The following is a 25369-nucleotide window of genomic DNA, read 5'->3' as shown; positions in this document are numbered from 1 at the left end:
CAGGTATTTTGGTTTCTCTTACTTTTGACACCGACGTCTTCAGTTTACCCACGTAATCCCAAACTGTGTGTGGCAATATTCTACCACCAATATGAATGGTATCTGGCAAGTCCTGTGAAGCGGTAAAAAAATCAGTTATAGCTAGTAAATCTGTGCTCTAATAACCACATACTATAAATAAGGCCCTACCCAATTTGCATCACGGACTGTGAAACGAGCAGTTTCCAGTGTAATATTCAGGGAGGTGATAGCTCAGTGGTTAAGGTACTGGACTAGTAAGCAGAAGGTTGCCGGTTCAAGCCCCGCCACCACCAAGTTGCCACTGTTGGGTCCCTGAGCAAGGCCCTTAACCCTCAATTGCTCATCGTGTTCAGCTCATTGTGTAAGTCGCTTTGGATAAAAGCGTCTGCTAAATGCTGAAAATGTAAATATGCAATTTGCTGTGAAATTCAATATTTAAGGTTCGTGTTTTTCATTCGGGTAGCGCTCAAGTGCCTCACGTTTACTGGTTAATTTGCACTATGAGGCGTTTTAGTGTAACCGAGCGTCTTTAGAGTTTGTTAAGTTTATAAAGTAAGAAATAAACTGTACATAGCCAAACTACTGGGAGCAGAATACTTTACTGGCTTGTTCTTTAGAGGCGCAGAACAGACTACAGAGAGATGATCACATGGGTAGAGAAGCTCATTTTCCCATTTATTATGGAATCCCCATAGGGATAAAATGTACTCAATACATATCATTGACTAAATACTATCATTCAATTTATGAGCGTTATATAATGACTGCGGTGAAATGTGGCACTTCTGTTTACGAGGTCCATAAAATTAAGCAAATTTGAACTTGAATGTAGTCGGGTCTCAACTATAAGACCTGTCACGAGTCATGTACTGCCTTCTTTTTTCCTTGTGTAATGCCCCCACGTTACTCATACGTATGAACACTTGAGTACAAAAAACGACATAAAATAAGCACTAAATGAGAAACTGATTTAGTGACCTATAGAAACATTTAAGTGTCAATTGGCCTGAACACACGTGTAATAAAACACCTCTCTTTGTTGATATGAATCAATTTTAGTCCGGTCAGCATCTTGTAGCAAAGCAAACAGAATTTTTAAGTTTCTGGTAAAATCCTGTGAGAAAAAACACAAACAAACCTCCTTGAGATGCTCAAAGGAACCTGAAACCAGATAAGCCTTTGTGACAAACTTGGCGACAGAGTGCATGTTGATGAATCCTTTCCACAACATCTCCTGTCCTGACAGGAACAGAGCTGTCTCACCTTCGGGAGGGGGCTCGGCCGTGCTGCAGGAATACCGACAGATGTCACTCATATTAACAGCATTAGCACAGTAATTACGCAATGCTCAGTAGATTTTAGGACCCAGTGCATTCTGTATATATTCTACAAACGTTTGAAAATCACAACATTTGATTTTATATTGAAAAGCACCTTATTCAATGTTTATGCATTCTCAGTACAAGCTTATTAATACTTAATAAATTAATAATGTGACTTACACTATACACTATACACTATTCCTGTTTATAAGCACACATCAGTCTGATGTCATTTCTGCACTTTTCAATTATAACACACAAAATTATAAACATGTGTATTTTAATGCATTTTAACTGGAACACATGTAAGAAGTAAATCTAATTATGGCCAATAAGGCAGTCGTAGCTCAGCGGTTAAGGTACAGGGCTAGTAATCAGAAGGTTGCTGGTTTAGGCCCCACCTCTGCCAGGTTGCCACCGCAAGGCCCTTAACCCTCAACTGCTTGCATTGTATGTGTCACAACTGTAAGTCACTTTGGATAAAAGCATCTGCTAAATGCCAAAAATGTAAATGTAAAAAAAATGCAATAAAAACTTCAGAGACAATCTACCTGGATGCGCTAGCCCCATAGTGCCGTGATTCTGCTTTAGTCTTGGGCAGAGACAGCGGAGCTACAGGCGGCAGAGGCAACGGCCCTTTGTTCTCCACCACAGCAGCTTCTGAGGGCACAAGGTTGGCATAAGGCACAGTGATAGGTGCCCCAGGTGCAACAGGCGCAACAGCAACAGGTTCAGCCTGAGCCACAGGTGCAGTGGAGCGGTAACTGGCCATACGAGGGTCACGTCTGCTTATCGTGACTGAGGAAACCGGGTTAACCAAAGGAGCTTGGACGACAGGTGCCACGCTGCTCGTATCTCCCATACCGCTCGGCTGATTAGGTATTGGTGCTTCACTTCCAGACTGTGAAGCAGCAGGTAACTCTGTTACAGGCTTTTCTGGAATGTCCTGCTTTTTAGGAACGGAGATCTTAGGCTTTTTGGCTGCAGGTTCGTCGTCGGCCGATTTCTGACCTGTGAGAGAGGATGAATTACGGTAAACACGACGATACTAACCAGGAGAATCGGAAACCATGTAGATTTGGTATTCCAGTGATCTTACCTGTGCAGATCTTGCAGTTAAGGTCAAACAGGTGAGCCCTGTGTTCTGCCGTGGTGTCCTTAAACATACTCAAGATGTCAGGCACAGCGCTGTTCTTTGCTGCTGATCCAGAACCCTGAGGTGGAGCAGAAGGACGAGACTCTGGGTGATCCTAGAGGAAGAAAAACAAGTGTATGTGAGGAAAAAGCACATCAGTACAATAACATGGTGCACACATTCAAAACTATTACATTGAATATATTCCCAAGTGATAGTTATACTGTATAAATTAAATGTGAATTAAAAGACATTGTTTAGAAATGTAACAAGTTAGCTTTTAAAAAGTTAAACTACTTGGTGAAGCTTGAGGATTTGTGAACAACCTATTGTGATTTCAAAAACTATTATTGATAAAGTGCTGCCACAAATGTCATCATGCAATGTCATCTAAGGGGTTAAAGGTCAAGCAAATTCAATACATTTTTTAGACTTGCCCTATTCTGACCAAAGAAATCACCAGATTACCTGAATCTTTTTACAATATTATATACGGCGTATGGTAAAAGTCATTTGCCATTTTTATGGTTAGTCTCATTGAACTGATTGACAATTCTTTAATAATGTTTGGCACAAAGTGGTGAGCCATGACCCATCTTTGCTTGCAAAGTCCTCCTTTCATACACATTTATGTTAAAATCTCTCACCAATTCAACTGCATATTATGGACTGTCTATGTCTGTGTGTTACAGGCATCAACATTTACAAAATACAATCAAAGTGATAAGCCAAAAGTCATTTCTTGAAAATCTACGAAAAATAACAAATCAAACAAAAATAAGGGATGAGGAACAAGTAAAACAAAGCCATGGGTGGTGGGGGCTAAGAGTGGGATTGAAAAGTGGCAGAAATACATACGTCTCCATCAGATATTGAGGGAGCGTCTTCCATGTCAACATCTGCTGGAGGTGCCTCCTGTTTGGACCCAGCTTTGAACTGCCCTGTCTGTGATTTTCCACCAGCTGCTGAAATCTTAAAAAAATATATAAAAAATTATTTCACTGATACACAATCAAATACAGTGATCTGCGCATATCTTCAATTTTCTGTTTTACCATTACCATGCTTCACGTTTTAGAATTACCTCTGCAGGTTCAGTTTTTCTCCACTCGAAAATGTCTTTGGAAAGAAGCTCCTCAGGGCTGAGTCTTACTAGCCGAAATGGACTGAGATCTCCACCAATCACACGATAGAACAGACCCTAGGAAGAAAAACAACAAAAGTCAAGTACTGTTTACTGAGGCCTTCAAGAGGCCTGAAATAACTTGCTAATCAAAAACACAAGAGATACTAACATGTACCAACCTTATTTTTAGGGTCCTTCAGGTTAAACATGAGAGTCCTGTACTTGTTCTTGTACTTGTTGTCTGTGTTCATACACAGGTTAAACATTTCTTTCTCAATGGTGAATGCCAGCTTGCCCACTTCACTTTCAGACATGGAGAGATCATCGCTGTCACTCACCCTGTGGAAAAATTTAACAATAGTTTAATTCCTAAAACAGCCCAATTTAACATTAAACATTCATATAGTTTTAAATAAGTTTAAATGACTTGGATTTTTTTGCATTACTTGTATGATAATGTACTTTGTTTATCCCTAAGAGTAAATTCTGAAGAAAAATTCTAGAATCATAAATGATCTTAGTAAATGGTGTAATTGTACGGGAACTTGGATGAAAAACAACGTTCTGTGAGATCACTGCATTAAAACAATGAAGAATTTCATGGTCACAATCACCTTAAATTTAACATGAGGCAACAAAACAATGACCCAAAACACAGTGCAACTCTGATCAGCAGCAACAGAAACGATTTTTGTGGTAATGGAGGTTCACCAGATATAAAGTATTGGTTTACCTACATTGGCATCAACCATGAATTATTAATCAAAGCTTTGCTAGTCAAACATGTATTCATTTGGTTAAACAAAAAAAAGTATATAAGCAAAAACCAACAAGTTGTCAATTCTCACCTTTTGTACAAGATGTCAGTAAGCGAACGACGGATGTTGGACCTCATCTGGTTGTTGGGTGGTGGTTGAGTGGGAAGAGCAGGAACTGAAGACTGCACTGGCTTAGAGACTGGTGGCTGACTCTTGGTGGTAGAGGAAACAGGCACAGGAGGCTTTTTGGATGTAGAAGAGGGTCCAGAACCTGAGGATTCCTTCACCCCAGTCTGCGAGGGCTTTTTAGGGATGGTGAAGGTGCTCTTGCTGACACTCAAGGCTCCAGTTGGATGGATTCGTGATCCAGGGGGACCAGAGGAAGAGAAAACTGGTATAGGAGGAGGGGGTGGCCCTGGTTTTTTGGCTTTATTTTGGGATAAATGCTGCTTTTTCGAGTCCTTAGCACTGCTAGTGGATGTACTTCTCAGTTTTCTTTTGGGTGAAGTAATAGGAGCAGACTTGGGCGTCTTGGAAACCGGAGACTTCTTTCCTCCTTTGGGGGATGCAGTCGTCACTGTGGGTTTCTTCTCTACAGGAGGAACTTCTTTCTTTTCTGGCTCGGCTTCTTCTTTCTTTTCCTCTTCCTCCTTCTTAGGGGCTGCTGAGATAAAATGTAAGGGGTATATATACATGTAAATAAACCTTCAAAAACTTGTAATTATTACATTGTCATTTATAATGTTCCTGACAACAACTTTAATACAAATGTACACTTTGCTAGGATATGTTGATGTCCTGATTTCTTTAATGCTTCATATGTCTACTATTTAAAAATAAAATCACCATGACTTTTTGAATATGCAATATGCATTTTCCCCAAAGTTGTCGTCATAGAACAACCAACGCACATGCTTTCAAAGAAAAATATGACAAATGGTAATAGAGGTGGTTCCATAACTCCTGACTAAAGGTTGTCATTATTTAAACCCCCAAAATATCAAGCAATTACAGTAAAATGACACATGCTAGGATTTCTAGTAGAAAACCAGCTCTAGCTTTTACCTTTATGGCATTTCTAGGGGTACCAGTGAAACACAACAAAAACATTAAACAGGGTTGAATAATAACAATCGAAAATTACATCAAGTAGCCCAATTTAATCTTTTATTAATGATTATGTATGATCATTTTAAAACACTACACAGTTCACTTGCTTGTCCTGGAAACTAAATAACCAGGTATATTATTGCATATTGTGCAGAAGCTAAAATATAACATAAATTTTTCCCCCCACACATATTTTCTAATTCAAAAGCTGCCACAAAGTGGCTCATTATACAGATGGTCTACACTCATGTATGGAGTTTAAAGACCTGATCTGTGTAACTCTGGCTTCTGCATCCATTGGGCAGTGCACTGTGTTGGTATGTTGTAGATTGTGTTTATTGTAAATGTGGTATGGAATTGGCTGTAGCCAAGCTGAAGAACAAATCCCATACTGAGAATTTTAACCCTGAGAGTTATAGACACTCAGTGTAAACAAAGTGATTTTTACTTGTCAAATAATCATTCATGTTGGCATAAATCTCATCATTTGTGGCAGGTGAATCTAATCCTTCTTCTCAGCAAAGCCTCTTTCATTTAATACTTCTAATTATGCAAGAGCAAATGAGTCAACATCACTGGACAGTACATTCTTTTTAAAACCTAAATATGAAAACAATTATAAACAATAAATCATTACCATTAAATTACATTAGAATTGTCCTACAGTCTTAATCCAAAAACTTTGACCGTACAGTTTAAAATGTCTAGAATCTGTATGTTCTAAATCCAACTTAAAATTGTGTTGAAATGTGAATTCAGCTTCTGGGTGACACGGCAGCCTGTCATCTTCCAGCGTGCAAAGTCTTCTTAGCTTTAACCTTCACAAAGCATCGGGTTTCTTCTCTCAACAGCAAGTATCTGCGCTGATCAGTGGATGACAAGGGCCAAAACAGGCTGAAGCCACGAGATTAAAAATAACCACTTTGCTTAAAATTGAAGTACAAGGGATCAGAAAATTAGCTGTAATATGACTTTATTTGAAGTTCTCAAAAATGCATTTAATAAATGCAAGAAAAATTAGGAAGATAAAACATATTTAAAAAGTTCTGCTGGTATCTACCATCAATGACACCGCTTTATACTTATGCCGCTTCTCCAATAGATAGTGTATGGAATGGTCACTACTCCAAACAAAAAATTGGTGCCCTGGTCTAAATATAAGTATTTATATATATATATATATATATATATATATATATATATATATATATAAGTATTTGAACTTCGCTCTCTTGAGTAACATTTGGTGCTACATTTTATATTGTGGAATATATATAACCATAAAGCAATCAGTGACCAAAAAGCACTGCTTACAACAGATCAACGTATCATAATATAGTGTAAAAGTGTGAGGAATCAGTAGGAGCAATAAGAAAAGATCAAAGTTTGTAATTAAAAAGCACAACAGATCTTTTCTACAAAAAAACTACATCATAATTATGATTAAAATGTAGCTGTATTGCTCTTTCCACTGATGTACATGATGACATGACAATCTTGTATTATACATAGTATTATACTAAGGCTAAAACCTGATGATTAATTATACAATATATAAACTTATTAGACATGAAAATCCAATGCGCTGCAAGGATTATTGTTATCAGCTAAATTAAATGCCCAGGAGTCCATGGATTTAGAAATGTACAGAACCTGAAACGGTACAGAACAGTGGCCATTCATAACTGGAGTTTTTTCATAATTAAACCACAGTGCTGTGCTGATCTTGTTCATCCTAGAACATAAATGTTCAAAGGTGTTTAAAAAGATTATCACACATCATTATCATTTTCTTAAATACGACTTGTGTGGGCATTCTTTCAAAAGTTTCCTGTAGTGACCCAGAGTTCTTCATGCCTTGGGGATCTGCCAAGTGTCAGTAACTTTTGTAAGTAACCAGTGACATCTTCACCTCTGGCTTATTACATCTTGGCCAAACATGGTAGAACATATTTCCTCAGCATCAGTCGAAGGGCTGGTGCAATTCTTCATGTGTTTCAGCCAGGTTAGTTCCTCCAGTGACTGTGTGCAAAGTGGCTTACTGGTGAAGAATAAATATAAATAATACTTGGAAACACTGTCCTATTAAGAATGCCCATTAGCAGGCAACAGTAATAGAGTTCACAATTCTCCTGCAAAGGAGCACAGTGGAGTTAGGAAAATGGGTGCTGGAGTTTTTTTTTTTCCTCATTTGGGTTGACCTCACTTGTCTAAAACATGCAAAACGTGTGAGCAAAGTAGACATGATTCTTTTAAATTGGCCTACACCTTCATGTCTAGCTAAAGCGTGCTTAAAAGTGATAAAGTAAGCTCAATAATCCGGTGGTGTATTTAAACTATCAGGCCTGATTTCTCATTAGTGATTATGATTATTATTGTCCCAATACAAACTTTGACTGTATTGAAAAGTACATTAGACAGTTGTCTCTCGCCAAGGTCACTTATTACTAAAAGTGCATTTGTCAGGATGTGATGTGTAACTTCTTTTTCTTTTAATCTGTTATAGATTTGCAATTGGAAAAGCATGGATAACACTGTTTACAATGCGAATCCTGCTCCAAAGTCACCACTGCAAACTTATCACAGCACACAACAGCTTGTTTTTTTTGCAGTGCAGCCTCCAAAAACACAGCAATGGTTTGCTGGACACGTTCCTGTTTGTGGGTTCTCAAACTTCTCTAGCTAAGGTTTGGGTTTTATTTCAAACCTCGCTAAGTGACCACAGTTCCATCCACTTGGATGGGTACTTATGATCACATACAGGTTAAAACCTATTGTTAGATCATATAAACATCATATGTATAATCTGTATTTTTGACCAAGCACGTTATTTATAATACTTATTAATATTCAAGTGTTCCAATTAATCATCATGAAATTACTTCCTTACAAGTGTATGATTTCTTTTGTATTTAATCTGTAGTTGTGGAAGCTCACTCTGCAGTCAAATAAATACAGGCAGTTTTGAGACTTAAAGTGTATTGCACCATCAAAGAGAAAAGCAGCATTAGTGTAAAGTTGGTGGAAGGGGAGGAGAAAAACGCCAGAAACCTACCTGATCAGATGAGCAGTCAACAGTTCTGTTCTTATGAGGACACAATTCCCAGATTACAGTGGAATTAGGAGAAAGTGACAGTCATATCAAATCAAGATTCTGACCCCAGTAACCAGTGCGTATCATGACCAGGCACCTTTGATTTTAAATGTCTTATAACTTTCTGTGGTGAGTTATCTGCACAGAATCAGCCTTCATTTTCCTAATAATATTTATATGAAGGCTGGGTTTTTAAACCAGCCTATAAAATAGAAATGTACTTTTCAGTTTACGCAAACTTCATGTAGCCCTCTGCAATTAATACTTACCCTTGTTAACACACATACTTACCCGTTCAGCACCTCTGAAGCATCTTTATACATTACACAATTATAACGAATTTTTAAATATAAATACATTAAAAGTGCATGTGCATCACCAAGTTTGATCTCCCAGAATGCCTACATCTTGACCGAAAATTCTAAAGTGTTCAGGGACCTCAAGGATAATTCCGATTTACAGTGACTCGAGAGGTCAAGCCTACTTCCCTTCTAAAGCACAACTTCATACCATTTCTCATATCAGTTCTACACAGGTGACAGAGAGACAGATCAGTAAAGTGTGGAAAACCTCGGAGATACATACACGCTTTGTTTAACACAGATGGTGATATGGGTGTAGTCTTTTCTGGAGCTACTGCAATGTAATTATGATCGCTGGACCAGGAAGACATGGCTGGGGGTGGCAGATGCTCCTCTGCGATTCGGTCTTCTTCGTCCGTGTCATCGGCTTCTTGTCTGTGGCTCTCGGGCTCGGACGAGTCCTCCTGGGCTTTGCTCACCGACCCGGTGGACCTCCTGGTGCTCCTCCGCTCAGGATCGGAACTCTTTAAAAGAAACAAAAAATAGAAGTTTAAATTGGGCTCTGGGACATGATGCTATTTAAACTGTTTAACACCTTTGACTAATACATAAAGTTGTACATGTATGTAAAGTGTATTAGGTTTAATATTCATTAATATTTACGGCTCATTTAAATAAAACTTTTCACATCACCATGTTTAACTATAAATGTACAGGTTAATTAATGGGATAAAGGAAAACATTAAGGGAAGATCGGTCCTGTAGTATAATCATTTACATAAAGACTTACCTGTAAATCATGCACCATGTTAAGTTGTTTGTGATGCATCACTGAGAGATTTCAAGTAATTTCAAGTTTGCCTAATAATTAAAGTGTACAGTAACGGCATTTACATAAAGGCTAGACAAAAATTAATAACAACTGTTTTTTAATAAATGGTGAAGCTGCTTTAGCAGGGCTGTCTATCATGTGGTCCATTGGCCATTTATAGCCCATGGCATGGTACCCCAAAATGTATTTTTTATTAACAATTGTTAACAACTAACAATTTTAACAACTTTACTAATCAATGTTTTAATCAATTAATTTGGTTATTCTTCTAATATGAAACTTTTTAAAATTATCAGGCAAATGCTGAATGTTTCTCAATCAAAAATGCTTTATTTGTAACTAAAATATTTAAATATTATTATAAATTCTAAATAATTAAACATTGTACATTGCACTTGTTACCTGCACCATGTCTAGTTCTACCATCATAGTTGTTTGATATTTATGGTAATTTCATAGTATTACCATTGGCTCTGTTATTGCTACCAACCTGAAAGCGACAAACACAAGGCTTTATTATTGTATTAAAAAAAAGCTGTGGATGCCCAGTTTGCCCAGGTTTGGGTTTCATGTGGATGGGAAAATGCTGATACAGGCAAAACAATCATTGCCTTATATATAGATCAGTTTTACTTTTCATAGCTCAACTAAACGACTTCGTAACTATTGTTCATTAGTTGTTGCAGACCAAGTTTAATATTAATGTGCATTATTGCAATTGTGCTGCCCATGAAACAAGCTTTTGTTTACAGCGGAGGTGCAACTAAAAGCAACAAAACACTGGTTTGTGATCACAGTATACCAACTGTCAAATGCAATCTATATAAAGCATCATGGTTAATATATAAAATCTGACACACATATATGCTTTATGCATCAATGCTTTAGCATGTTTCTTAACGTAAGCACCGCTGGCACATTATACCTTGAGTGTGGGCTTTTTCTGCGCCTTGGCCTTATCCTTGGGTTTGGTCTCCTTGCTGTCGGTGGTGATGGTCTTCATGGCAGCTGCAGCATGTTTAAGGATGCAGTCGTTACCGCAGTAGACAGAGTCGGGCTGAGCGTCTCTCTCGCAGCCAGGACCGATGCACTTGGGGAGAGAGGATTCTTCTGCAGTCTGCATCACCTGCTAAAAACTCAGGCTGGTCAGACTTACCATGCTTTAAAAAGATAAATCAATCAAAAGGTTGTACAACCAGATGTTGAGATCCCAAGATTCCCTGTTATGTGATCAGAAAATAAACAAAAAACAGCATGTCTTCCCCATACATAAGCTTTAGTGCCATTTTATTTACTTTAAGTAATTAATTTGTGTTACATTTAAGACACAATAATGGCCAGCAAAGAAAATCCAGAGCTACTTGAGGATTCCAATGTTTCTTATTTGTAGGTTGTAGTTGTAATCCTTTTGAAAGTATACTTTTAAAGTAATTTCATTAAAGTGGTATTTTGGTAAACGAAACTATTTACACATGTAGCTAAACAAACTAACCAGTACTTAACATTGTTATTATAAAACAATAAAGAAAACTTACTATCTATGCTATCTACCACACATTAAGCACTGATCAAGTCAACACACATAGTTGACAGGTATTTAGTTTTTTTTTATACAAAATAATCTAGTTAATAGTTTGTTTTTGTTTTTTTACAGAACACTTTATTTAAGAAATAAAATGTGAAGGATCCACATCTATGTGCCCATTTTACCAACATGGCAACCCAACATATTTCAGCTGCAGTTTGTGTCTATTTTCAAAAGCAGCATTTAAACATTTAAACAGGTAGATTACTAGAACTAATCCAATATTGAAACATTACAGTACAATATTTAACCTTAGTTTTTTTTCACCATTTCTTTTGTTTCCAATTCGATGTACATCCATAACATTCCTGTCATCTAAGACTCTATACTTCCTTCGCCAACTACTACTTACTTAGCATTAAGCTAAGCTACTTTCACGATACAGTGTATCCTATGGAGCGTTTCAGTGCCACATACCTTAACACTGTGCTACCTTGAGCGTCACGCATCACACACATTCACCGCTTTGATGCCTGCTTTTTATAGCTTATAGCTGTGCTGAGAGTTCAATTTGATCAAACTTTGACCCTGCCCTTTTTAAAGTGCCACCAGTAAGAAAAATGGCCACGTCTGCGTTTCGCTTCTGTCCATTTCTCAAACAGTAAAAAAATCGTTTCTATCTGTTTCACTAGACCTGGACCTTTTGTGGCAACTAGCGAGTTGTGAAACAGGGAATGGATTTGCATTCTAGATAGCAAGTCTCCTCATCCTGGAATCACGTTGTAGCTTCATAGCTGTTCAGTACGATTTAATTCATCCATACATCAACAAAACTAACAGTTTCATCAGCCCACTTACATTTTGCTGTTTTGTGTTTAATCTTCTCTGAAAGCAAAGGCACTGCGGTGTGTTCGTGCATACATTAACACACATTTCATACAAAACTGCATGTGAATAAACAACAATTCAGTCAATAATGTTTATTATTTCAAACTTCCCACTTAGTGGCACTGGCAGCAGAAAGCGGTTTTCCCACGCATCATGTGAAAGGCTTTAATGATGCCGTAAATGATGATAAGCATCCAGCCTCTGTGAACGAAGCGTCCTTACCTTCCATTTTAATAACTACAAATTTGGATTAGAAAAAAAACATTTAGGGTATTTAAAGTAAGCTAATCACTTCAAGCAGGAAATTATTTTACAGTGAATGTTAACAGAAAAGACAAAAGTACTATACACCCTTACCTCAGGTAAACTAAGTTTCAATGAGGTTAAGCTGTTTTTCAGAGTTTTTCTATTTTACAGAGAAATGCTTGTTTAATACGTTTACATTAATAAAAAAAACAATTACACCATTTTCATTCAGTAGATTAGATGACATACAGCTTACTACACTTAAACATTCCTATTTTATCATTCAGACAGGGAAATAGTAAGATAAGGTTAACACTAGTGTGCTTTTTTTAAAAGCACGTTTATAGATAGTTATATAGTTTCTATTACTATTCCACTACAATGCTTGCCATAACAAAAGTGCCTTATAATTAAATCTTAAACATTAAGCCCATTCTCACAAATTTTAAACTAACACAATCAATAATCTCTTTGATAAGAAGGCCTGTACAATTTATTGACTATTCATTCACCTAGTCATGTGTTATGCAATGCGTAACAGATCACATTCTGATATTAAATAAAATAAGCAAATGAAAGTCTAAGTAACTTTGGTCTGGTTGGTGATGCCACTCAGGCTGATTTGAGCATAAATAGGTCTGATAATATAGTATAAGTATGTTGTTCCTTTAAATAAATGCAACAGCTGGAAATGTATGACATTAAAAACTGATTTAAGAGCAAGACATTGCTTAAGGCTGAAACAACCTACCGGCTGGAAAATCTTTATTTTCTTTTTGCCGCTTGGGTTGGTTGCTTTTTCAATTCTGCCCTTGATCCCCAGATCATTTCCCTCCTTTTCTTCTGCAGCCACTGTAGTGGTAGTGTTAGTAGTATCTGTGAACATGGCAGCTTGACTGGCAGGAAGCAGACTTGGCTCTGGCTTGAACGCACCACCCAGAGCAGTAAGGGTTGGTTTGCCGTTTTCAGGTACCGCTGTAGAGACTGGCGACCTGGCACACTGGGCTTTCTTGCTTGTGCAGTTGGGACACACGTAGTCCTCACCATTGCGCTCCATCAGGCGACCGCGTGCCTCCGTAATGCCCACACAGTCTCCGTGAAACCACTCCTCGCAGCGGTCGCAGCAGATCATGAACCTGAGCACACACTAGACACTTCAAATACCTCTTTATACACTTGAGAACATTTTAGTGCAATTACTGAAAAGCAGTAAACAACTACATGCAGCACCACAAACCAAATGTAAAGACACAGTCTCCGCACTTAGACAAAACATATTAAAAATAGAATATTAGACATTGCATGCATTGATACATTACTAGCCATAGGTCACAGTACACAGTTTACTGTGGGAGAAAGAAGGTAAACATGCCAATCAAGCTGATCGTCAGCATTTCAAGCTAAACATTTTTATCTGTTGTACTACAAGCACCACACACAGATTTATTGTTGGTATGGCATAAAAAAATAACCAAGAACTGGAATTTCAAGGGGCGTAGATTAGAGATGGGACGATCGATCAGCTATGAATCGGTATCGGCCGATTTTTAATCAAAATATGCTATCGGCGATATTTCCTAAAAGTAGCCGATCCGATCGTGTGATATATAAAGACCACGTTAAGTTAACAGCTCAGTGGATTGATCCAGACTTTGAGCTACGACGCGCCAACCATCACATCACCATTCATCAACCATCGTACAGAAACCATCGTGAAAGCTCTTCATGACCTAAAATAACATCATTAACGTTGTGCATCATACATACGATGTAATTTTGCTGATTGTAATATTTACTTTAAAAAGATAATTCAACCCGGTCACATCTGAGTCGATTCTATCAGCACGTTATATAAACTCCTGGTTCACTTTGGTAAATCGTGAGCGGTTCTTACTTGTGATGTAGATGAGAACAGAAAACGTTACAGAGCCAATCAGAGGCAAAAGTTTATTCATTACCAAATTCGTTAGTTCAGGATAATCTGCTGAACTTTTAGCTCCTTAGACGGAACGAGTCTGACGGTCGGTTACAGATCTGTGGTAATAGCAGTTTAATTAAGCTTTTTAATGAAGCTTTTTAATGTAAGAGAGTCACACAGAATGTTCTGTAGTAGTTGGTGTTTATTTAAAACCACGACATTTAATTAATAACAGTAAACACGGAGAGATAACCGAGAAGAGAAACTTACGCTTCGCGAAAAATGACTCGTGAATCAATGAATCACTTATAGCGATACAGTGAACAAAGCGTCTCTTCTAAAGGCACACCCCCCCCCCCCCTAAAGGCACCCCCCCCCCCCCCCCCCCCCGATCGCCTATCGGCCGATGTCCCTGAAAGGAGATCGGTGCCAAAAACCCCGATCGTCCCATCTCTAGCGTAGATATGTGAATATGAATTATCATCAATAACATGTGAAGTTCAGGTAGGTTTGTTTAATTCTTAACACCATGTCAGCTGCTATGGCTATCATCATGGCTGAATAATAGACTAAGTCTTTAAAAATCAAAGTAGGAGGTCGATTGGCTAATTAAAACTAATTGCCAGCTAGAGAAGCACTTATAATAATAATACTTAAGGCACTAACCTTTTGTTGTGTTTCTGTCTGCAGATGCAGTAAAGTGCATTAGGGTCATAATAGTCACTATCAGTGTCGCTGGATGAGGACTCATCGTCCTCCTCTTCACTTTCCTTTAATGTCTTTGGTCCCGTTCTGGGCTTGGCATCTTTCTTGGTGCCTGCTTTTGCAGGGCTTCTGGAGAGCAGTCTGTTTGCAGGAGCGTCCTCTATGCTGTCCTCTTCCTTCTCGTCATCTTGCTTCTCCGAGTCCTGTTGTATCTCATTCAGAGATTCCTCCATCGTGCAATCGTCAGCACCAGTTTCGGTTTCAGTCTCTGTCTTATCTTTAAGGGACTCCTCTTCATTCTCAGAACTATCGCCGTCGCTTAAAGAGTCCGCTGTGCCAACTTTGGGTGAAGCGACCTTCCTCCTGCCCCTACCGCTGGTTCTCCTTACAGGAGATGTTGGTTTGCTGTCAGATCCTTTAGGCTCTACACTTCCATCAAAGCTGGCCTCCGACGTCGTCTCGGACAGAGGATCTCCGATTTCCAGCTGAGCGGGAGCGCTGCGTCTTCCGCCTCTCCCTCGCTTTACAGTCACTAGAAACTCCTCGAGCTTATCTGTTCGTTTGGCCTGGCGACCGCTGCGGCGAACGGGCGTTCCTTGAGCGTCTGGACTTCCTGCAACACCTGCAATCTCTCCGGCCATGTCCCTTTTTGCAATAGTGGTCCGTCTAAAACCCCAAGTCTTCTTCACCTCACCAGGGGTATCGGTTGTTTTTTCAGTGTTCTCTATTGTTTCATGGGCTGCATCACCTTGGTCTTTGTCATCTTTCTCCTCCTCAGTAATGGCAGCTGGAACTAAGAAAGTGTTTACAAAATTAGATACAAGTAAAATTGTTTCTTTCTACATGATCCAGCAACTTTAGATTTGGTGCAGCAATCAATTAATATATAACATTGAACAAATTAGGTGCAGGGGTTGAATTAATATATTAATTGGGATTGAAGCTGAAGAATCACCTCATTAATAAGCATTAAAAAAAAAAGCCACCAAGATGCTACAAATCAGTAAAGCAGATTTACTTAGAGCTCTAATTCATAAGAAAGCACAGCGCTCCATGTCAGCAGTACCTTGTGAGCTAGAATCCAAATCCTGGCTGGACTGAGGCTCAGGAGTTTGGGTCAGCTCATGGCTCACAATCCCCTCCATAGGTGTTGGAGTCAATCACTACGTTTCAAACCAAATTATCTACATTCAAGGGAAAGAAGCACAACACATACAATGCAGAGTTGAGCTTTTTCACTGCTTCAGCTAAGGTGGTGTGGCCAATGTCAAGACAGTAGAAATGTTGTTAAATGAATATTTAAAAAACAAAAAGTAATATTACAATGTGTTCTATTATATTCTATTTAATTTTCTATTATATATAATCCAATATGTGGACAGTAGTTCACAACAGTATTGTGTTTATACTTGCTAGACACAAGAAATAAAAAGAACTTGATATAAGGTAGCTGTTGTCCACAGTGACTTTAAAATGACTTGAGATGTGCTAAACATGGTATACACAGTGGGTAAACCACTAGTGAAGATGCTAACCCTTTTGCTCCATCAGCATAACAAAGTTTGAGAACTACAAAGGCTGTATTTCCATTTAAAAAAATAACAGCAGATCCAAGATGTGCTGATGGTAACACTACATCAGCACGCACCTACACTGCTTTAGCTACATACAATCTAAGCTAAAACAAAATTCACAAGACAGGTTGTGTTAATAAAACTCAGCCCTAAATTAAAGTCATAACCCACAAGAACTTTCACACATTACTGAACTAAAACAACGAACCTGATGTATTAATAAGCAATAGAGCTAGATACCTGTTCGAGTGTCTTCCAGGTCTTTTTAAACTGGGATTAGTGATCAATTACAGCACTTCCTGGTGCATAAACATCACAGGAAATCTAGATGAGAAGAAAACAAGAAATTAGACTACAGAATTTCCAAGTAAAACTATGTGCATCGCACTAGACCAGAAGAGTCAGAGGCAGGCTTCCGAAGAGCTGCACATTATAGCACATTCAACACGCCTCGCTCAGCTCAACAACTAATCGATCCATGTTCAGACTGCAGGCCAAATGAGATTTCTATTTTCAGTTCTCTTCTGACTGTAGCTAGCTTAATTTGCTTATGTGCCTGTGCCGAGTAGTGAGAAAATGCCAAAGGCGTGCAGGTTAGTTTGGAGTAAAGATGTTAATGATCGACAGACTAACTTAACCAACAACTCTAATTACTAACAAATAAGCAGCTTTTCAACACTTAATCTCAAGAGTGCTGGATGCATCGTAACCTTGGTGGTACAACAAAGTCTAAACTCACAATATGGCACTTAAGAGTAACTTCTAAAAACAGATTTAATGCTCACACCTACTAGTAATATTAAAAAGATTTAGAAAAGATGCAGAAGTTATGAAGCAATTCTTGAACACTCAATTATGAAGCAAAATATGCAAAAGCAAAGATCCTAAGTTTAAACAGAATTAGTTAAACTCAAACGTAATCATATCGCTTACAAATAATTCTCAGTAAACTCTAAACTGCACACAAACACTATTAGACAAGAAATAAAACACTATATTAGCAGTAAGTACAAGAAGCCTGACTATTACGGTCAGCATAAAAAATTTAAATAAGATTTAAAACATAACATTTTCACACCCACATATTTAAGTCCAGTTAAATCAGACCAGGTGCATTTTCCCCCCTTGGCATAATTTATTTGAGTAGGTGTGAAGTCAATAATTGAATTTTGGTGTGAAGTCAATAATTGAATTTTGGTGTGGACCAAAAGAACCACACAAACAGTCTTGGAAAGAGGAGCTGGTCTCAATCTGATGAAAAACTAGAGGGGTTTGTCTGTGGAGACAAAATGGTCCAACCTAAAAACCAAGTGTACTCCACAGGTTTTAGTTAGATGGATCCACGCTTTGAATGGGGTGTGGCAGAGCTTGTAAACAAATTTTGTGAACTTTAAACTTTACACACCCTTCAACATCAAAAATATCTGCTACAGGTTTTTTACAATTCAATTAAAAAAATAAAATAAAATAAAAAAGGCGGATAAACTATTGAAGCACGTATTTCTCCATGTTTCAGTGCATAGCAATATACAGTAGACCAAACCACAGGAACATTTTTCAGGTGTGAAAACACCTTAAGGTATGATTTGCATACAAACAACAGATGAAATGCAGTAGGTTTGTAGTACACAACTGAACAAGTGGCTGGTGCATCTGTCAAAGCTATAATCGTGGGATGTTCATGAATTATAGATTCTCCGATAACCCACAGAAATCATGAGGTTGTTTTAAGTCATTTCCAGCAGCTAGTACTACATTTAAATTAAAAAGTAAAGCTGGAGGGGAGAAATCTGGAGCATAAATCCAGAAAACAAGATTTAATTAAAGAGACATTGCTAAATATCTCTATAAAACAGTCTATAGAGGAAGTACATAGTATTAATGCAGATCGAAGTATGACAGACTTATGAGTTGTGTGGTCATCAAGTCTCTTTATCAATCAAATATGTGACATTGAATCATGCACCTTGTTCACAGATGTACAGAGGTGCATGCCAAAACTAGCTATTACTAGTCAAGTCACATGCCAAACAAAAGCATAATGTGGTGACAAGTTGCAAGCTTTGTATAATTAGTAATTAAGCATTGTAACCTAATTTGAAAAAGCATTATAATAAGTACATGAAATACTGGCTAAATGAACACTTGGCTAAACTCCAGCTCACATCAAGCACCCAAAACTAAGAGGTAATTGTGCTCAGTTTAGCCAAAAGATGACAGCAAAATCAAAATCATCAAAGTAAAGAAATAGTAGCAGCAAAAATAGAAAAAGGATTTATTTGCAAAATTCCCTGCAATAATTACTCCACCAGTAATGGTATTTAAAACTAATAAACATAACTTAAGCAACTATCGGTTGATATTAATAGCAGAGCTGAGAAGTGGCTCGCCCATGAGCACCACAAGCTGATGTAATCAGCCCTGGAATTCTGACCAGATTAAGTACAACAGAAATTCAGCTGCTTGAAGAGATGGATGCTGAAAAGGTCCTGTATCAATAACCTCAAGCCACCTGATGCGCAAAGGAATGTGAACTAATTTTCAGCCATTAATAGCAAAATGAAGAAAAAAAAAAAAAAGAAAAAAAAAAAAAAAAAAAAAAAAAAAAAAAAAAACTTGCCAGTAAAAGTGGCAAATATGATTCCAAGAATTCACATGTAATGTGATGGTTACTGATTACATTAGTAAAACAACAGTAAAATGCGTACACATTAACTTTATATGCACAGTCAGATGCAAACACAACAACAAGACCTCATTAGCATGCGTGCAGCGGCTCAGTTCGAAAAATCTTTTTCCTTCCACTAACCAAAAGCAGCATTAGGGTGATTTCTAGTGGTCAGTACAGACACATCACTGTTATATTTACTTATTCACAATAAAATTACACTATCACATGCACACTGAGGGGGGTAACTGGACATGCACTTGTGAGGCACATAAGTAAGATCTAAATAATTAAAATAAACATTTGGACAAAGCTACTAGAGACGTGGATATTTTTTCACACAGAGGGAGCTGTAAACCTTCTTAAGCTCAGCTGGATGTTTTCCTGAAGTCATAGAACAGACATAATGCAGCATTCTTATGTTTGCTCCTGTGGTTGCTTTACTTTAGTGGGCATTTCACCTGCTCTTGTTTGCACATACACTGTATTACTCGAGTTTTGTACTTGGTCACAACTGGGTAAATTACCGTCAGAATACTTGACACTCACGCAACTCTGAACTACTATCAGTATACTACTGATTACTCACAGGGAAGATAACATGTATGGAAGAGGATATAACATCTAACATACAGGAAAAGACACCAGATACATTATGCTGACCATCATTCACAAATATGGTCATGAACCTTCTAACCAATGCTGCAACCATGAGTGTGTTACATGCACATCAGTCAGATTACTACTAGAAATCAGATTAGACAATAATCCAATTATTGGGATAATTTGCATTTAAGTAATCTGATTACAGAAAACATCAGTTTACATAAACCATGTAGTGATCAACCTGTCACCAAAAAAAACAACACAGGCAATAAGGCAGCCACATAATAACCCATAAATGAAAGAGAAGAGCTGTGAAAAACTACCAGCTGCATCTCTTACCACCCAGTATGTAAATAAAAACACAATTATTTTAACATGTATAGGCACTTTTATCAATCATATGCACAGCACATTTAAACATGGTAAGGCAAATACCGGCCCACCAAGCAGGTCGCCTGTCGTTTCATATATGTACTATGTAGTATAGATTGTACACTTTCAGACAACAGTATAATGCAAATACCGACCTATAAACACAGTATGCATCCCTGGGTTTGCTTGTGCTGCCATCCAATAACTGGAGAATGTTTTGTCATCTCCTCAAGTGCAAGATTAATAGGTGATATATCCCTCATGTTAAATAACTTTGTTTACTTCTTCGCCTAGTATAATCTCTAATATCCCCAGGGAAATCACCTCCCCACTCACACCAGTACACACAAAAAGCAAACAGACTGTCCATTAAAAAAAATGTGCATAAATCAACTACAGGGTAGAAATTCAATATCTTGATCAGATGAATTATATTTAAAGTATAGAGTCAACATGACAATTTGAATAATCAGATTACAGACAGAACCTGAATGTAAGATTTTTGGTGTGCATGTAGACACACACAGTGACTTTAATGTCAAGTTCTTTCCCTGCTAGATAATCACACAGTGAGTGTGTTTACACGCACACTAATAACCTAAATATGGTCGAGTTCTGGAAGTAATCAACAGCAAGAAATACACACAAAGGATTATAAATCATTTAATGCTGGATAAATAAAACAAAGCAGTGCATATTGACTGCCATTAAAAATGTTAATTACTAAATAAAGCTTGCTTTAAAAAAGTGATTTATATCACCTTACAACTAAAAGTTAAAATGAACTGTTACTACGACACGACACTAAAATGACTGTAAATCAAAGCTGGTTTCCTCAAATTTCACTACATATATGAAGTCATTAAACAAAGAACAACTTAATAACTACCAATCGAATAGGTTAGAAACTCACGAGCTGCATGGCAAGAATACTATTTGTAAATAAAAACATACTAATAGCTTCCTAACTATTAAATAACTGGTCCAATTACATCCAGATATTATAAACTGATTGTATATCGAGTGTTGAATACACATTATTTATATTTATCCTCCTCACTCCTAATGTCCAGTATACTGGACATTTTTTTTCTGGGTTTTATAACTCGACAGGAAGTTTTACTTTGTCACACTCACTTTTAGACACTCCAACACAACTCTGTCTTTCTACTGGTTGGTCAAAGACATTGAGAATTTTTTTTAAGCTTCTTGAAAAAAGACCTGAAGATGGCGGCTGTTGAGAAAGCTTGTTGCCTCCGTGACCGAACAAAACATACGTTTTTATCTATTAATGTGCACGTATAACCAAAGTGTTTTAGAAATGATGTATTTTTAGAAGGTTTTTGTAATGATTGGTAACAATATAAGCGATGAATATGTATTTACGCATACTTAAATTTCGAACAAATGTTTTATGTCCAGCCAGCTGGACATTTGGATTTAACGTATTGAATGTTGTTTAGTTTGTCATGCTAACTATGAATTAGAAGATGTGCATCAGTATTACTTTTTGCATTTTTCGTGCTGTACATATCTTTTTCGTGTATGTTAAGGGCTGACAGTAGATGAGGTGCTTAAATTACTAGATGATAGTAATAGACTGCAGTGTTGAGAGTAGTGGGATGAATATCAACAGGATAGTGATAGGGAGTCAAGTGATTCTAAGCCAAGATGTTAGATGCAGTGGGGCAGAACACTTGCCAGTGGTGGGTAGTGATAGCACCAGCTTTCAGAGGTGCAGAAACCCTAAGCATAAGATGTTTAAAATGTAATGTATTTCTTTGCATTCAAGTTGAACGAAACTGCTTTTATGATTTCCACACAAGGTCCCGTTAAAAAAAGAAAAGAAAAACTCAAAGCTGAAATGCAAAAGGTTTTGATTTGAATAATTTAGATATCATTTATTTTCAAAATATTTATATTGAAAGATAGATATGTGGATAATTTAAAATTTAAAATTAATATTCACAAACTGAATATTCTGTTTTATGTTTTAGTAATGTTCCTTGTTTTTAAAATATATCTATAAAAAGAAAGTTTGTTTATAAGAAAAGGGGAAATGAACAAAGCTAAATGTTTTAATTAAAAAGTTTGAGTTTTCATTTTTAAGGTTTAAGGTTTTAAAATTAAAAGTTTTAAATTAAATATTTAAAATATTCATATAAATAATTAAAATGTAAATTTTAACTTCTGTATAAACTAGTATATGCTTTTTAATATTATAAACATGTATTACATTATGCCATAAATGTACAATACTTGATATGTCACATGTTATAATGGTAATAATAATAATATGTAAATTTTTTCAGAATCTTGCACATTTCATGCTCTTAATTCCAAATGTCCAGTATACTGGACACTAAATAACTCACAGTCCCCAAGCAAAATTTCTTTTTTTTTTGTATAATGTCATTTAAAAGGCTGAAATGAACAAGTGTTGTTACAGGATATTGTTTGTTTTCAAAGCGTCCAATCTCGGGGGTGAGGAGGTTATATCTAAAAGGCACTGGTTGCTGTCATGAACTGACTGTGTATCACAAACTCGCCTCCTGATGTTTTGGTGGCGAGTTTATTCGCCTGTCAGATACAAACAAAACAGACACCACTGCCCACTTTCGATGGTTTTCAAAATGAAATTTGCCTTAAAACTAGTTTTAATGACCTGAATATACAATTTCATAATAAGTATCATGGTATTAAATATTTTGACCATCTACGTTAGTTAGCATAGCATAGTCTTTTTGACACGGCCAATTCACAAAGTAAGATAAGAAGGATTTTTTAATCATAATTTTAGCATGTTATCAGAAAGAACTGAACACAATGCAGTGCTAAACAAGTGAATGCTGTTTACCTCAGTCATTAGAACCCAAGTGTAAAGAAAATAACGAAATATAAACGCTGCACTCGTCGCCATTTGCTAAAAGCTAATCCGCTATCGAGTCAACGCGCCCGCGACACAACCTCACGCGCACACCCTGATAGCCACTGTAGCTAAACAACTGAACTATTGTATACAAACAGTACAGAAATTCACACATTATACAACACAAACACATATGAGGTAAATATAATCACATATATTATATATACACATACATATATAATACTCGTTGTACATGTTAACCCTTCGTTAGCTCGGTTAGCTAATCACCATAGCGACACCACACGAAGGCCGTTCGCTTTTAAAATTACAATAAACGCTTGTAATAGACGGAGAATAAAGCAACATCCCCACATCATGATTACACACAAGTTATTAGTGGTACAATAACGTGTTTTTATATTGTAAGGATATTCTGCTTGTCTGCGACCGTGACGCCATTAACGGCGAATAGAGCTGACGAAGCCTGGCGGTACAACAAACTACCAACCACGCGACACTTCATTAAAATAATAAATCAAACACATACTGTTAACGCATGCATTCAGTGTCAGTAAGTGATGCATACTCACTTAAAAATGTCTTATGTCTGCAACACGGTCAACGCAAAGTTATGTCCTCCATTTTCTCTTCCCTCCTCGCTGGCGAACTAGTAGTGATGTACCGTTTGCAAACGAGTCTGCCAATTAAATCGGTTCTTTTAAGTGAACATTAGGAGTCGACTCGCACTGCAAAGTCAAATAGATTAAAAGCTAGTCAATTGGCTTCCACATAGAGACGTGGGTTTTGAGGATCTGAATTTGCTTCTTGTCTTTGGTCGCTTTCTTACCCTCCAAAAGTACGAGGATCCAACCGATGAGCCGGTCAAGAGACAAAAGAATCGACTCTCGTTGGTAAGCTGAGTCAATTGATTTGACTGAAGTGATCCGTTCCGCCCATCACTTCAGCGCGCGCTCTGAGGTTAAATCAGCAGCTGCAGCGCCGCATCAGGACGGAGGTGCAGCAGTCTTGTTCAGCAATTTAACAAAGAATATGCGACCCAACAATCACCAATTTATCCCATATTTTAACTTCTTACTTCTGTTCTTTTTTAAGGGGCAGTTTATGGAAATAATAGTGTAAAATATTAGTACGTAAAGTACGGACGCACCCTACGGAGCATGCGCAGTGAGGCTCTCATTCCCTGTGTTTGTGTTTTGGTGAATAAAAGCTCTTTTCTTTTGACTTTGTGCTTATAAATGTAAACAGAATAGCATCTATTTTTATTTTTAATGAACAAGGACACATGTATTCGGTCACTATTGAAAAATTACAAATGCATTCACCCAGCAAACACAACCACGTGGTATGAGTTTGAACAACTGAATTTATCTACAACCCTACTAGAGCAGCTACTTACAAACGTGTGTATTACAATATTAATATGATGAAGAATTATAAATACAGAGTGCTTATAGAAACAGAAATCACTGCGATAAGCTTAGCAGCTAACACTAGCGACTAAGCTAACAAGTACCCGTGTTGTTTACCTTGGATAATAACTCACAGCTGTAATGTTTCATATAGTTACAATACTGCACACAGTGTACAAGTCTTTATTGTATATCTTTCATAATAATAATAGTGATGGTTTATGAGTTATTTGGGGTTTAGTCAGTATCTCAGCTGTGAACTAGTTGGCTAGGCTAGGTATTAACACCTTCACACGGCTGTTCTAACCTTATTACTAGGGATGGGCGGATCGATCCAAATATCGATAGTATCGATACTTCAGTTTTACTTTTTCTCCGCTACATTCAGCACGTTTCTCCTGTTTTATAAGAAAGTAGAAATCATGTTTGTACAGACTCGCTCCTCTCACATCTTACATGAACACATTACTGCTCCTGATCTGCTGGGTCTTGTTGTGGTACCGTCACGTGACTAAGCGGCACTGAGAGAGAGAGAGGATGAGAGAGAGAGAGAGAGGAGCTGTATGGGGAGAGAGAGAAGGCTGAGAGGATGAGAGAGGAGCTGTGTGGGGATATATTCAGTGCAATGAAAGGGATACATTATGTTTTGTTATTATATAATTGGTTCTGAACAAAAACCTCAGACTTAGTTCATTATAGTAATAAATGCCCTACTCATAAATCATGACACACTGCTCTCCCCTACATGAAATTAAAACAAACTGCTTTTATAAGTAAAAAGTATCGGTATTGGTATCGACGATACTGGCCCTGTATTTACTTAAATTTTGCAGTATCGCAATCATTACCTACATGCACAACTGGTACA

General features: G+C 37.4%; 1 protein-coding gene across 4 annotated transcripts in view; it reads right to left on the bottom strand.

Annotated features, from left to right (window-relative positions):
* The window catches only part of dido1 (death inducer-obliterator 1), a 30039-nt gene extending 6211 nt beyond the window's left edge, over positions 1 to 23828 (bottom strand). The window contains exons 1-15 of one of the 4 annotated variants that reach the window (XM_062987093.1): positions 23662 to 23828; positions 16797 to 16880; positions 16049 to 16166; positions 14944 to 15775; positions 13111 to 13495; positions 10626 to 10829; positions 9152 to 9392; positions 4453 to 5026; positions 3784 to 3943; positions 3563 to 3679; positions 3337 to 3450; positions 2443 to 2593; positions 1895 to 2354; positions 1160 to 1307; positions 23 to 112 (exon numbers count right to left, since the gene is read on the bottom strand). In XM_062987093.1, the coding sequence (XP_062843163.1) occupies positions 23 to 112; positions 1160 to 1307; positions 1895 to 2354; positions 2443 to 2593; positions 3337 to 3450; positions 3563 to 3679; positions 3784 to 3943; positions 4453 to 5026; positions 9152 to 9392; positions 10626 to 10829; positions 13111 to 13495; positions 14944 to 15775; positions 16049 to 16127 (3555 nt within the window). In that variant the 5' untranslated portion in view covers positions 16128 to 16166; positions 16797 to 16880; positions 23662 to 23828. The remainder of the gene's footprint in view (positions 1 to 22; positions 113 to 1159; positions 1308 to 1894; positions 2355 to 2442; positions 2594 to 3336; positions 3451 to 3562; positions 3680 to 3783; positions 3944 to 4452; positions 5027 to 9151; positions 9393 to 10625; positions 10830 to 13110; positions 13496 to 14943; positions 15776 to 16048; positions 16167 to 16796; positions 16881 to 23661) is intronic. The other 3 variants (XM_062987095.1, XM_062987094.1, XM_062987096.1) reach the window with 3 other exon arrangements.
* Positions 23829 to 25369: the final 1541 nt, after the last annotated feature.

The sequence above is a fragment of the Trichomycterus rosablanca genome, chromosome 24 (assembly GCF_030014385.1).
Source record: "Trichomycterus rosablanca isolate fTriRos1 chromosome 24, fTriRos1.hap1, whole genome shotgun sequence".
In the NCBI taxonomy this organism is placed as follows: domain Eukaryota; kingdom Metazoa; phylum Chordata; class Actinopteri; order Siluriformes; family Trichomycteridae; genus Trichomycterus; species Trichomycterus rosablanca.
The sequence above is the reverse complement of the archived record's forward strand: the minus strand, read 5'-3'. Positions and strand labels throughout refer to the sequence as shown.